General features: G+C 38.8%; 1 protein-coding gene across 1 annotated transcript in view; it reads left to right on the top strand.

Annotated features, from left to right (window-relative positions):
- The window catches only part of PPP6C (protein phosphatase 6 catalytic subunit), a 35,529-nt gene that overhangs the window by 16,440 nt on the left and 4,589 nt on the right, over positions 1-14,500 (top strand). Inside the window, exons 2-6 of the mRNA XM_059410823.1 lie at positions 5,684-5,779; positions 7,422-7,487; positions 8,573-8,714; positions 13,653-13,732; positions 13,905-14,114. Of these exons, the coding sequence (XP_059266806.1) occupies positions 5,684-5,779; positions 7,422-7,487; positions 8,573-8,714; positions 13,653-13,732; positions 13,905-14,114 (594 nt within the window). The remainder of the gene's footprint in view (positions 1-5,683; positions 5,780-7,421; positions 7,488-8,572; positions 8,715-13,652; positions 13,733-13,904; positions 14,115-14,500) is intronic.

Genomic DNA, 14,500 nt, shown 5'->3' on the forward strand with positions numbered 1-14,500 from the left:
CTCTCTGCTCAGCAGGGGGCCTGCTTCTCCCTCTCTTTCTGCCTGCCTCTCTGCTTGCTTATGTGCGTGCTCTCTCTTTCTGTCCCAGGCAAATACATTAAAATCTTTATTTTAGGATTGAGGATTGATTTATTTCTGGTGTGAGAGAGTGCACACCAGTGGGGGGAGGAGCAGAGGGAGAGAATCTTCAAGCAGACTCCCTATTGAGCACAAAGCCCAACGTAGGCTTAATCTCTCTACCCCTGAGATCCTGACCTGAGCCAAAACCAAGAACTGGACGCTTAACTGCCACCCAGGCACCCCTTAAGCCAAAAACATTGAGTCACCCTTGATTCCTTTCTTTCAGTGCTTTCTTTCCAATTGTTCTCAAATCTAGTGGATGCTGCATTCAGAAAACATTTGGAATCTGTTCACTTGTGGCCAGCTCCTACTTTTATGATGCTGATCAAAGCCAGTATTAACTTTTACCTAGATTATTTGTAGAAGCTCTCATAAGTGGTGTTCCTGCTTCTGCCTTTATCTCTTTCCAATCCCTAAATTCATCACAGCCCATAAAAATAGCGGATGTAAGATCATAATCACTCCTCCGCTTAGGGCCTCCCAATGGCTTCCTGTTAAAAGCCAGGTCCTTATATTTACCCCCAAGGACCTAAAAATGTTTTGTGGTGCTCTCCTGTTTTTTTTTTTTTTTTTTTTTTTTTTTTTCTTTTTTTAAATTCAATCCACTAAGCACTCCAGCTTTGATGTTTCTCAGACAACAAGCATGCTTTCATCTAAGCAGTTTGTACTTACTGTTCTCACTGGCTGCAGTGCTGTTCCCCCAAAACCTTACCTTTTTCTGATTTTTGCTCAAAAGTCACTTTATCAGTAAGGCTTCTGTGCTCACCTTATTTAAGATACCAGTACCACCTCCCGCCTCTGCCACTATTTACTCTTGTTACAGTGCTTCCTTTTTCTCCATTCCTCTTGCCACTATCTGAAAAAGTAGTATGAACATATATTTTATTTATTTATTTTCTCTACCTCTCCTCATTAGAGCGTAAGCCTCTGGAGAGCAGGTCTTTTAGTCTGTTTGGTCATTACTATTTATTTACTTTGTTTCTAGAATTACTGGTATCATACTAGGCTCTCAATAAAAACTTGTTGTGTTGAACAACTAAATATTCAAGATAGTATAGTGAAAAAAGGTAGGTAACCTGGATTCCAGATCTGTTGTTACTAAGATTAAGTAGTTTAGTGACTGAGTACTTGTGGGTCTCAGTCTTACCATCTGGGTCAAGTGAAAGATTTGACATAGGTGGTTTTTAATGAAGTGAGATAATAGAAATATATGTATTGGTTCTGCCCCCAGTTCCTAGCACAGAAACCCTTATAGTTTCTTGGGTAATAGGAGTGCCTTGTTCTAAAGGGATGGCTCTGGGTCAGCTCCCCGATGGCTCCTGGGTATAGGCTAATCACTGGAAAAACCAAATCATGATTAGAAGCTTGGCATTTTCAGGGGCACCTGGGTGGCTCAGTGGGTTAAAGCCTCTGCCTTTGGCTCAGGTTATGATCCCAGGGTCCTGGGATCGAGCCCCGCATTGGGCTCTCTGCTCAGCGGGGAGCCTGCTTTCTCTTCTCTCTCTCTGCCTGCCTCTCTGCCTACTTGTGATCTCTCTGTCAAATAAGTAAATAAAAAAATCTTAAAAAAAAAAAAAAAAAAGAAACTTGGCATTTTCAGTCCTGTCCCCAATTGTTTTCAAATAGGAGAAGGGCTGAAAATGGGGTTAATAGTGGGAGCTTCCATAAAATCTCTGAAATATGGGGTTCAGAGAGCTTCCGTCTGAATGTTCATTTGTATCCTTTGTCATGTTCTTTTTTTTTTTTTTTTAAGATTTTATTTATTTATTTGCCTACTTGTGATCTCTGTCTGTCAGAGAGGCAGACAAGAGAGAGGAAGGGAAGCAGGCTCCCAGCGGAGCAGAGAGCCCGATGCGATGTGGGGCTTGATCCCAGGTCCCCGGGATCATGACCTGAGCCAAAGGCAGAGGCTTTAACCCACTAAGCCACCCAGGTGCCCCCTTTGTCATGTTCTTTAATAAACTGGTAAATACATAGATGTTTTCCTGAGTTCTGTGAGCTGCTCTAGCAAATTAGACCCAAGGAGGAGGTCTTTGTAACCTGCATAACCTTTGATCTATATAGCTGGTTGGTTAGAAGCCTAGGTGATAACTTGAACTTTTAACTGATACCTGGAGAGAGAGAGAAAATGTGTGTGTGTGTGTGTGTGTGTGTGTGTGTGTTTGGTGGGGGGAGGTGGCGCAGCCTGCTTGTGGGATATGATGTTATCTCTGTGTGGATAGTGTCAGAATTGAGTTAAATTGTTGGACAACCAGCTGCTGTCACAAAGAATTGCTTGTTGTGGGGAAAAAACCTCTACACATTTGGTGACCAGAAATGTGAGTGTTTTGAGTGACTAGAAGCACACACTAGGGAAGAACTGGGTTTTTCCCTCCATAGGAAAGAAAAACTGAATTTTTTTCTTCTACAAATGTAAACCAGAATTTTTAAACTGAAGCAACCTTGAGAAAGCATCTTTCATTATAAAGTTAAGGCTTTCAGTTCAGAAACATTGTTTCACTCACTGGTATCTGTTCCTATTATGGATTATTGGCAGGACTAAGTCTTGTTTGGTGAAGCGTTTGAGTGTTGTGGGAAATTCAGCACAAGAAGGAGCTAGCTGCTCAGGGGCCCTAAGCTAGAAGTAGACTCCAGGCCAGAAGAAATATCTTGCCTTTGAGGTTCTATTTGAAGATGAGGAACTTATCCTAGGAATAAGAATAAACCATTTTATTTTGAAAAATTCCAAGCAGCTCTATTTCCCCTCATTTTCTTTTGAGGGGCTTCCACTACCCACCCCCTATTCCCCTGGGATCATCTGTCATTGTGAGTTTTCTCTTGTGCTTGGCTCTATGTAAAGTAGCTGTTGCTGTTAAAAGTGTGTCTCTTATATGTTTAGTTAAACTGTAGCATTTATATTTTTATTTTTTTAGATTTTATTTTCTAAAGTAATCTCTACACCCAATGTGAGGCTCAAACCTATAACCCCAGGTTTGAGAGTTGCGTGCTCTACCAACTGAGCCAGCCAGATGTCCCTAGCATTTAGATTTCTTCACTTTTTCTTAAGGCTTTATTTATTTGAGAGAGAGATAGAGAGTGAAAGAGCATGTGTGCATGTGTTGGGAAGGAGCAGAGGGGAGAGGGACAAGCAGACTCCGTACTGAGCATGGAGTATGGAGCCTGACTCGGGGCTTGGGGCTTGATCTCATAACCTTGAGATCACGACCTGAGGTGAAACCAAGAGTTGGAGGCTCAACCAACTTAAATTTCTTAATAATTTCATTATGCTTGTGTAGTTGGTTGGTTGGTTGTTTGTTTTAAGTAAGCTGTCCATCCAATGTAGGGCTTAAACTCATAATGCTGATGAACTAGCAAGGTACCCCTTCTTAATTAATTAATTTTTATTTTTTAATGTTTTTAATGCTTGCATAGTTCAGTTTCTCTTTTCTTTTTTTTTTTTTTTTTTTAAGATTTTATTTATTTATTTGACAGAGAGAGATCACAAGTAGGTAGAAAGGCAGGCAGAGAGAGAGAGGAGGAGGAAACAGGCTCCCTGCCGAGCAGAGAGCCCGATGTGGGACTCGATCCCAGGACCCTGAGATCATGACCTGAGCCGAAGGCAGCGGCTTAACCCACTGAGCCACCCAGGCGCCCCAGTTTCTCTTTTCTTAGCAGACCTACCATAAAACCAAGTAGGGCCTCTGACTATACTATAAATTGGTCTCAGATGGAAGGTAGGTTCTCCCCCAGTTCTCCATGCTTAGCAAGACTATACACTTCCTTCTCCACTGCTCTGTCGTGAGAATCATTTTCCTTCTATGAAATCTTTTTTTTTTTTTTTAAGATTTTATTTATTTATTTGACAGAGATCACAAGCAGGCAGAGAGAGAAAGAGAGGAGGAAGCAGGCTCCCCGCCGAGCAGAGAGCCCCATGCGGGGCTTGATCCCAGGATGCTGGGATCATGACTTGAGCCAAAGGCAGAGGCTTTAACCCACTGAGCCACCCAGGCGCCCCATCTATGAAATCTTTTGATATGAGTGTTGTCAGAGAACAAATACTTTTAAATACAAACAGTTCTTTTTAAAAAGTTGGGTGACTCCTCAATTTTAGGTTTACATTTTGTAATTATTTAATTTTAATCTTTTAATTTTAAGATAACTATTTGTAATTGTAAAAAGTAATACTGAGAGATCCCACATACCCTTCACTTAGTTTTCCCTAGTAGTAAGGTCGTATAGAACTATAGGATATTGTTGTTGATACAACCCATGATCTTGTTCAGATTTCTCGTTTTACTTGTACTCTGTATGTGTGTGTGTGTGTGTGTGTGTGTGTATGTGTGTGTGTGTTTATTTCTCTGAGATTTTATTACATATGTAGTTTAAAAAAATTTTTTTTTTAATTTTAAGATTTTATTTATTTATTTGACAGGGAGACAGAGAGAGAAAGCACAAGCAGGGGTAGTGGGAGAGGGAGAAGCAGGCTCCCTGCCAAGCAGAGAGGCTGACTTGGGGCTCGATCCTAGAACCCTGGGATCATGACCTGAGCAGAAGGCAGACACTAAATGACTGAGCCACCCAGGCACCCCTATTACATCTGTAGTTTTAAGTATCCAACACCATATTTAATATACTTCCATTACCACAAGGATTCCTCATTTTGTCCTTTCATAACCATACCCACTTCCTTTCTGCTGCTCCTAATTTCTGAACCCCTGATGACCACTAAGCTGATCTCCATTTCTATAAATTTGTTATTTTAAGCGTGTTATATAAATGGAATCATATAGTATGTAATCTTTTGGGATAGGTTTTTTTTCTCACTCAGCATGTATCTCTTGAGATTCATCCAGGTGTCAATAGTTTCTTGTTATTACTGAATAGTATTCCATGGAATAGATACAGCACAACTTGTTTAACTCTTCACTTGTTGAAGGATACTGATTTATTTCCAGTTTCTGGCTATTATAAATTAAGCTTTGAACATACATTTTCATTGGTGAGTCCAGTTGCTAGGTCGTATGGTAAATACATGGTTTGCAACTTGCTGTATTTACTTATTTTTTTAAAAGATTCATTAGTTCATTTAAGTGGTGGGGGGAAGAGGGCAGAGGGAGAAGGAGAGAGAAATCCAGGCAGACTCCTTGCTGAGTGTGGAGCCTGCTGCAGAGCCTGATCTCCCAACCCTGAGATCATGACAAAACCAAGAGTCCAGGGGTCTCCTGACTGTGCCACCCTGATGCTCCTCCAATTTACTTTAAAAATTAGTAGATAAAAATCTTTTCTTGTTAAAATTATTTACTCTTACATTTGTTTGGTGAAAAGTATCATTTTACAGTTTCTTTAAAGCTGTTTTCTAGAACCTATTGTCTGTAGCCAGGGAATTTGCGTTTGGAGTAGCCATTATATCATCCTTGGGCATTATGAGATGAAGGTAGAAGCTGACAAATCAAAGCACAGAATCCTTAAAGGGTAGTTTTCCTTTCTTATGAATAATATGTGTATTAGTTCTTGTCTTTTTTGCATTTGATCTTTAGTTTTAATGTTGTAGTAAAAGGTTGAATTATATTTTCTCTTCTTACAGCGGCTATGTGACTATGTTTGTGACCTCCTCTTAGAAGAGTCAAATGTCCAGCCAGTATCAACACCAGTAACAGTGTGTGGAGACATACACGGACAGGTAAAATTTCATGAACAGATTTTTAGCTTTTGTACTGTCCATAGTCCACGTGTGTTTCCACTTATGTGCAAAAATGCCACAAGAAAAACAAGAAACAAACACAGTTCATTTGATAGATTGGCCTGTCTGTGTGACACAAATGATTCCTGGTTACTGTTACAGTGAGTAAAAGCGGTGGTCAAATTACTCATGGAGTTTGTTGAAATTATACTTGCAAAGTGGATAGAATGCAACATTATTGCTCTGGGAAGCGTTGTGGACAGCTCACAGTGACTGTGATTAATAGGACGTGCTTTGGTTTTAGGTGCTAATTTTCTATTCTATTCACTCAGGTCAAATTTTATTGAAAATGTATCATTTCCTTAGTGGGAATGAGAATAATATAGGTTCAGAAGGATAAAATTATTGGTGCATGGTTTTATCTTGGGGTCCTGGGATCCACTCTCTGCTCAGCAGGGGACCTGCTTCCCTCCCCCACCCCCCCTTTCTCTCTGCCTGCCTCTCTGCCTGCTTGTGATCGCTCTCTCTGTGTCAAATAAATAAATAGACCAGTAAATAAGTAAATAAATAAATCTTTAAGTTTTAGAGATTTAATAATTTTATTTTCAAGTGTAAAATACAACTGTATAGGTGTTTTAGTTGTAGTTGGTTAATATGTTATAGTAAATTCCTTTAATTCAAAGTCTTAGAAAAGCTTAAGTTTTCTTTAGGAATTAGGGTTAAGATAATCTAGCTGATTGAGTTTACCACATGTACAGTTTGTCAATTACCAATTTACAGTGAAATAGAATATGATGAAATACACAGTCCTTTTTTTTACTGATTATTGAGAAGACACTCCATAGCTAAAGAGCCTGAGGGTATAAATCTCTAAAATAGAGTGTGGGAAAGTAGGTTGATGTGATGTTGTGAAGTGTCATGTAAATTCATTTGAAAAAAATTCTTATCTACTTGTTTGCTTATTTTTTTTTTTAAGATTGTATTTATTTATTTGACAGAGAGATCACAGCGAGAGAGGGAACAGAAGCAGAGGGAGTGGGAGAGGGAGGAGCAGGCTTCCTGCTGAGCGGATGATAGCCCCAGTGTGGGGCTCAATCCCAGGACAGTGGGATCAGGCCCTGAGCGGAAGGCAGACACTTAACGACTGAACCACCCAGGCGCCCTCTATTTCCTTATTTTTTATCTCTTTAAAATAGATACTGAGTATGGGGTGGGGTGGTTAGGTTAGCTTATTAACAACTGATCAGTTATTTTAAATTCTCAAGTGATGGGGCACCTGGCTGACTCTGTTGGTAGAGTATGTGACTCTTGATCTTGGGGTCATGAGTTCGAGCCCCACGCTGGGTGTAGAGATTATTTTAAAAATTCTAGGTGATAAAATGAAAGAAATTTGAGGGAGAAGGCCTGTAACATTAATGATCTGGGAATGACTTTACTGGTAATTGTGAGATTTATTTTAGTGCTTTTTTTAGACTTGAGATCTGTGTGCTTGGCAGTTTTGCTTACACTTTATTTCTTCTTAAAAGTGTCAGTATTTGAGGTCTTCTTAATTACGTACTTCTTTACACATTTTGCTCTCAGTTTTATTATTTAACTCCTTTGCGGGAATTTGTAATCAGCATATATTGCCTTTCTTTTGTAGTTTTATGACCTTTGTGAACTATTCAGAACTGGAGGTCAGGTTCCTGACACAAACTACATATTTATGGTATGTAAACTCCAATGATATCACATACTTACTTAAAATGGAAAGGATCTGACTTATTACAATAAATTACATAACAGTTTCACTTTCATTTGACATTCACTATTTAATTTTATGAAAAGGTGATGCTGTACTTTTTTACATTTTGCCATTTGTCCAGATGAAAGTAATTGCCTTAGTAAATTGGGATATGCATAGGACTGGGTTGTAGCCCGAGTAATGGTTGGCCGAAAAATAGTCCAGAACCACCCAACTTTTTAAGGCACAAATCTTCAATTTACTGTTATTTTATCACACCTTTTTTTGAGAATTTATTTTCATCTGTTACCATTCTGTGGATTGATGAATATGTGCACATACACATTTGCTATTTAAGGGAGATATTTGCTTACTTTGCTTTTGGAATGTAATGTTACTGTTGAATTTTTCCTAAATCCTATCATTTTCCTTCCTTTTAAAGGTTTCTGGGTCACTTTCCTGTTCTTTTAGCTGTTTTCCTATTGATCTAACATTGTTCCAACTAAAACATTAATGGGAAGTATAAATAGTATGGCTTTACAAGCAGTTGTTAGATGCACAGCTGAACCTAGAACACTGTTTTAATTACCGTATCTGCTTTTACAAGAGCACTATCTCTTCAGATTGGGGTCGTGAGTTTGAGCCCCATGTTGCGTATAGAGATTACTTAAATAAATAAATATTTTAAAATAATAGAGTGATTTTTGAAATTTATTTTAAAATTTTATTTATTTTAAAATTTTTGATTCACATATGACCTTTTAGAAACATCTGCTAATGTAGGTAATAGAGAATTGGAAAAATGGTGGTTTTGTAGGGAAGATCCTTGAGAGACTTGCACAGCAGATTCCTGTAGGCCTCCTGAATCATAAGACAAGCACATTTAGTAGAGACTGCTCATTTACTTTGATTTGAGTTTTTTTGTTAAAACCTAGTGTCCAAGTAATTCAACATGTGACTCTTCGTTTTTGTTACTTTTGACTGTGTCTCTCGGTTTGTACATTTAGGTGTAATTTTAAAAAATATTATTGCTATTATATTGTTTCTAACTTTAAGTTTTTACTTTACAGGGTGATTTTGTAGACAGAGGTTACTATAGTTTGGAGACCTTCACTTACCTTCTTGCACTAAAGGCTAAATGGCCTGATCGTATTACACTTTTGCGAGGAAATCATGAGAGTAGACAGATAACACAGGTGTATGGATTTTATGGTAAGACTTTCTGTTTCTCTGATTCTGAATATTGTTTTACTTTTCCTCTTTGGGAGAAAATCCATGCAAGTCATACATGTGTTTTACAGTAAAATTAGAAATACAGATCATCGTTTACCACTTTCTCAACCGGGAACTCTTCCCTCTTCCCCCAGTCAGTTGAGAACCTTACCATGGAGTGAGAACTATTTTTAACTTTTTAGTGTACATTGTCCTAGATCATTGCCTCCAAGTGTAGTCCTCCGTTTACCTCAAATGAATCATTAGGAGTGCTTGTTTAAAAGGTACATTGCCAGGACCCCACTGAAAACCTTTTGTGGTGGGAATCCTAGAATCTGCTGAATGTGAATGTTCTATGCTTCAAAGTTTGAGAGTGTGTGTGTGTGTGTGTGTGTGTGTAAACATATTTGTGTGTTTTTTCCACTTAATGCCACCAGCCTTTCTTCACTTCAGTGATGTTGTTTTTATAGCTGCATTGCGTTACACTGTATGGATGTATTATAATTGATTAAACCTGTATCTTTACCATTGGACATTGATATTGTTTGTTTGTTTTAAAGATTTTATTTATTTGACAGACAGAGATCACAAGTAGGCAGAGAGGCAGGCAGTGGGGGTGGGGGGAGGCAGGCTCCCTGCTTAGCAGAGAGCCCAGTGTGGGGCTTGATCCCAGGACCCTGGGATCATGACCTGAGCCGAAGGCAGAGGCTTTAACCCACTGAGCCACCCAGGCGCCCCTGGAATTGTTTTTAAGGTGCTCTTATACACATCGCTGAATGAATATTCTTTTTACATGTGTTTAATATTGTATGTGTATAATATATATAATTACGTATGTATGTATATGTGTATATTTCTTATCTATCTGCTCCATCCAGAGAATGCTAGAACCTGAGGGGTCAGAAATGGAACTTAACGTTTAAAAGCAAAATATCTGCTTCTTTCAAACTTTTATATGGTTGAAAGTTTTTAAAAATGTGGTAAGAAAAGAAAAATGAGGTCAGAGTGGTGTTGGAAAAATTGGACAGCCATATGCAGAAGAATGAAACTGGACCATTTCCTTACACCACACACAAAAGTAGACTCCAAATGGATGAAAGACCTCACTGTGAGACAGGAGTCCATCAAAATCCTTGAGGACAACACAGGCAGCAACCTCTTCGACCTCAGCTGCAGCAACTTCTTCCTAGAAACATTGCCAAAGGCAAGGGAAGCAAGGGCAAAAATGAACTATTGGGACTTCATCAAGATCAAAAGCTTTTGCGCAGCAAAGGAAACAGTCAACAAAACCAAAAGACAACTGACAGAATGGGAGAAGATATTTCAAATGACATATCAGATAAAGGGCTAGTATCCAAAATCTATAAAGAACTTATCAAACTCAACACCCAAAGAACAAATAATCCAGTCAAGAAATGGGCAGAGGACATGAACAGACATTTCTGCAGAGAAGACATCTGGATGGCCAACAGACACATGAAAAGTGCTCAACGTCACTTGGAATCAGGGAAATACAAATCAAAACCACAGTGAGATACCACCTCACACCAGTCAGAATGGCTAAAATTAACAAGTCAGGAAACAACAGATGTTGGCGAGGACACAGAGAAAGGGGAACCCTCCTACACTGTTGGTGGAAATGCAAGCTGGTGCAGCCATTCTGGAAAACAGTATGGAGGTTCCTTAAAAAGTTGAAAATAGAGCTACCTAACAACCCAGCAATCACACTACTGGGTATTTAAAGATACAAATGTAGTGATCTGAAGGGGCACGTGCATCTGAATGTTTATAGCAGCAATGTCCACAGTAGCCAAACTATGGAAAGAACATAGATGTCCATCAACAGATGGACAATTATCATATGATATCTCTGATATGAGGAATTTGAGAGGCAGAGCGGAGGGTTGTGGGACATAGGGAGGGAAAAAATGAAATAGGATGCGATCAGGAAGGAGAAAAACTGTAAGAGATTCTTAATCTCACAAAACAAACTGAGGGTCTCTGGGGAGTGGGGCGTAGGGATACGGTGGCTGGGTTATGGGCATTGGGGAGGATATATTCTATGGTGAGTGCTGTGAAATGTATAAGCCTGATGATTCACAGACTTGAACCCTTGGGGCAAATAATACATTATATGTTAATACAAAAAACTTTTTTAAAAAATGAGGTTAGGAAGCTCTTTGAAGGAGATGGCAGAACTGTTGAGATTATTAACATGAATTTTCCTTAAGCCTAATTGAGGCAGATATTGAGATATTTGGAAATATTAATTTCATAACCCTTTATTTTTATTTTTTTAGATTTTATTTATTTGACAGAGAACACAAGTAGGGAGAGAGGCAGGTAGAGGGAAAGAGGGAGAGGAAGGGAAGCAGGCTCCTTGCCAAGGAGAGAGCCCAATGCGGGGCTCAGTCCCAGCACCCTGGGATCATGACCTGAGCTGAAGGCAGAGGCTTTAACCCACTGAGCCATCCAGGTGCCCCAGCCCTTTAGTTTTAGATCTTATATTTTGGATTCTTCTCTGTCATAACAAAGATAAGGTAAGCTCTCTCTCTCTCTCTCTCTCTCTCTCTTTTTTTTTTTTGTAAGCCATTATCAATTACTAAACTGAGAAATTTTTATAATTTATGATTTATTTATATATTTAAAGATTTTATTTATTTGACACAGAGAGAGAGAGAGAGAGAGAGACAGCGAGAGAAGGAACATAAGTGGGGGCAGTGGGAAAGGAAGAAGCAGGCTTCCTGATAAGCAGAGAGCCCGATGAGAGGCTCTATTCCAGGACCCTGGGATCAGGACCCGAGCCCAAGGCAGCCGCTTAATGACTGACCCACCCAGGCACCCTGATAATTTATGATTTATGTAACTTTGTTTATAGTAATTGAAAAGTTAGATGGCTAATATTTGTTTCTTTTTTACAAGTTACTTCTGATTTTCACTCACAAAATACCAAGTATCATTTAAAATAAATGTTTTTGATTTTTTTTTGGTAAGATTTTATTTAGTTATTTGACAGAGAGAAATCACAAGTAGGCAGAGAGGCAGGTGGGTGGGGGGGAAGCAGGCTCCCTGCCGAGCAGAGAGCCCGATTCAGGACTCGATCCCAGGACCCTGAGATCATGACCTGAGCCGAAGGCAGAGGCCTAACCCATTGAGCCACCCAGGCTCCTGAAGTTTTTGATTCTTTTGCAAAATAGTCAGTAGTTTGGATAGTACAATACTGTGGTGTTAACTTAGTTAAGATTGAGATTAAGGGGCACCTGGATGGCTCAGTGGGTTAAGCCTCTGCCTTCGGCTCAGGTCATGATCCCAGGGTCCTGGTATCGAGTCCCATATCAGGCTCTCTGCTCGGCAGGGAGCCTGCTTCCCACCCCCCACCTCTGTATGTCTCTCTCGTGATTTTTCTCTCTCTCTGTCAGATAAAGAAATAGAATCATCACAAAAAAATTAAAAAAAAAAAAGATTGAGATTAAGATAAAGTTGAGATTAATATTATATTATTAATATTATAATTACATCCCAAAATTTGACCCACATTTATCAATGTAGGACAAAGGGATAAAGGGGGAGAGGAAAGAGGACTTTTTATTTTTAATTTTAATTTTTTAAAGATTTTATTTATTTGTCAGAGACAGAGCACAAGCAGGGGGAGTGGCAGATAGAGGGAAAAGCAGGCTCCCCACTGACAAAGGAACCCTATGCGGGACTTGATCCCAGGACCCTGGGATCATGACCTGAGCCAAAGGCAGATGCTGACCTGAGCCAAAGGCAGATGCTTTCCTGAGTGAGCCACAGAGGCATCCAAAAGAGGACGTTTTAATCAAGATACCTTGACTGAAGAAAATGACAACAGTACAACATCTAGGATTGAATTCTCTTGTTCTCAAGCTGTGCTGGTCTGTTATTTTGTTTAATAAAAGGAAGACCACTAGCTTCTCAGGCGGGAGATAATTTTAGTTATCATGGAAGTTAACATTGATTTTAAAGTAGTAAAAAAGTCCATATATAGCTATTAACTATATTGAGCATTCAGTTCACACTGATAGACACATACTGATCAATTATTGTGAACCAAACGCTTTGCATTTGTATAAAGATGAAGAAGACAAGATTCTTGCCTACAAGCTCAGCCCAACGTTAGTGCTCTCATGACAGGTTTACTTAAGGATCCTGCTTCACACATAGAGGTAATTTAGAAAATCATGAGGCTTCACCATACCCCATAGTCTTCTGTAGTATTTTCAATTGTACTTACAGCAATAGTGATGTGTCAGGTTTTGTTTTTTTTTTAACTAAGGAAGAAGTCAAACGGAACTTCCATGATATTAATGGAAGAAGAGCCCTATATCCTATTAACTGTTGTAGACAACAGAGAAATTGTTCAGCTGGGAATATTTCAGAACCTGATTGGCGGTCTGTCTCCAGTGATGACTGCAGGTGTGCTTCCTGGAGTTCAAGTATTTCATAGTGCAATTTGCAGAAAATCTTAAAAGAGACAACTTAGGCCTGAGAAATGTTGAGATAGGCATCTCCAATGCTCCTATAATTAAGGGTCCTCTGATTTGTTTGATCATCCTACTAGAGTAAGGTGGTCACATTAAATAAATTACTCTGACAGAATTGTTCAGTATGAATAAATAATAAGCCAAAGCATTTGTTTTGGGTTGTATGAATTTAATAGTTAGCTCTTTCTGATCATAGCATTTTGATCAATAACTTGAGCTGCTTTCTAGGGGCACTTCTGGAATGAAAAGCAGGACCACATGCTTAGATTAGTTGAACACAAGTCTTCTTCATGGCTCTACGTGGAAGACCTACCAGGTTATAGCTTGCCATCCTAGTTTAATTTAAACTTCTTTAGTATTGGGTGCATTCTTCATTTTTATTGGCAGCTTTAGAACTTCACACTAATGAGAAACTCTTCTGTTTATTTCACAGATGAGTGCCAAACCAAATATGGAAATGCTAATGCCTGGAGATACTGTACCAAAGTTTTCGACATGCTCACAGTAGCAGCTGTAAGTTTATATAAATCTTTGTAAAACCTCAAGTATTTTCCTGTCAGTAACCCTTTGCATACTCTTATCCAATTGCCACCTCAGTTATATTGACATCATTAACATTCATTGATGAATTTAGATATGACTGAGTTTATCATTATGCATTCAACTCTGTTATCCTTTTTGCTAGTTAATAGATGAGCAGATTTTGTGTGTTCATGGTGGTTTATCTCCTGATATCAAAACACTGGATCAAATTCGAACCATTGAACGGAATCAGGAAATTCCTCATAAAGGAGCATTTTGTGATCTGGTTTGGTCAGATCCTGAAGATGTGGATACTTGGGCCATCAGTCCCCGAGGAGCAGGTTGGCTTTTTGGCGCAAAGGTCACAAATGAGGTAAAGCCAATATTTTTTGAAAAATGGTTTGTTGGTTGCTAATGGACTACTTAAAGAACTATGGTGACTATAGATAACAACCTTCTTTTTCTCATCTAATTCATCATCTATGTCTTTCCTTACTGGTTAGATGAGATGACATAATGAAAGCACCTCCTTCAGTATCCGTCTGCTAATACGTATAAAATAGATGTTTCTTTCTTTTTTCTTTTTTTTCAAATATTGCAATTAATTATTATAATAGCAAGGGCAAGATAGGTCATATACATATATGTGTGTGTGTGTATATATATGTATATATATATAAAAATTTTTTTTTAAAGATTTTATTTATTTATTTGACAGAGAGAGATCATAAGTAGGCAGAGGGGCAGGCAGCGAGAGAG

The sequence above is a fragment of the Mustela nigripes genome, chromosome 9 (assembly GCF_022355385.1).
Source record: "Mustela nigripes isolate SB6536 chromosome 9, MUSNIG.SB6536, whole genome shotgun sequence".
In the NCBI taxonomy this organism is placed as follows: domain Eukaryota; kingdom Metazoa; phylum Chordata; class Mammalia; order Carnivora; family Mustelidae; genus Mustela; species Mustela nigripes.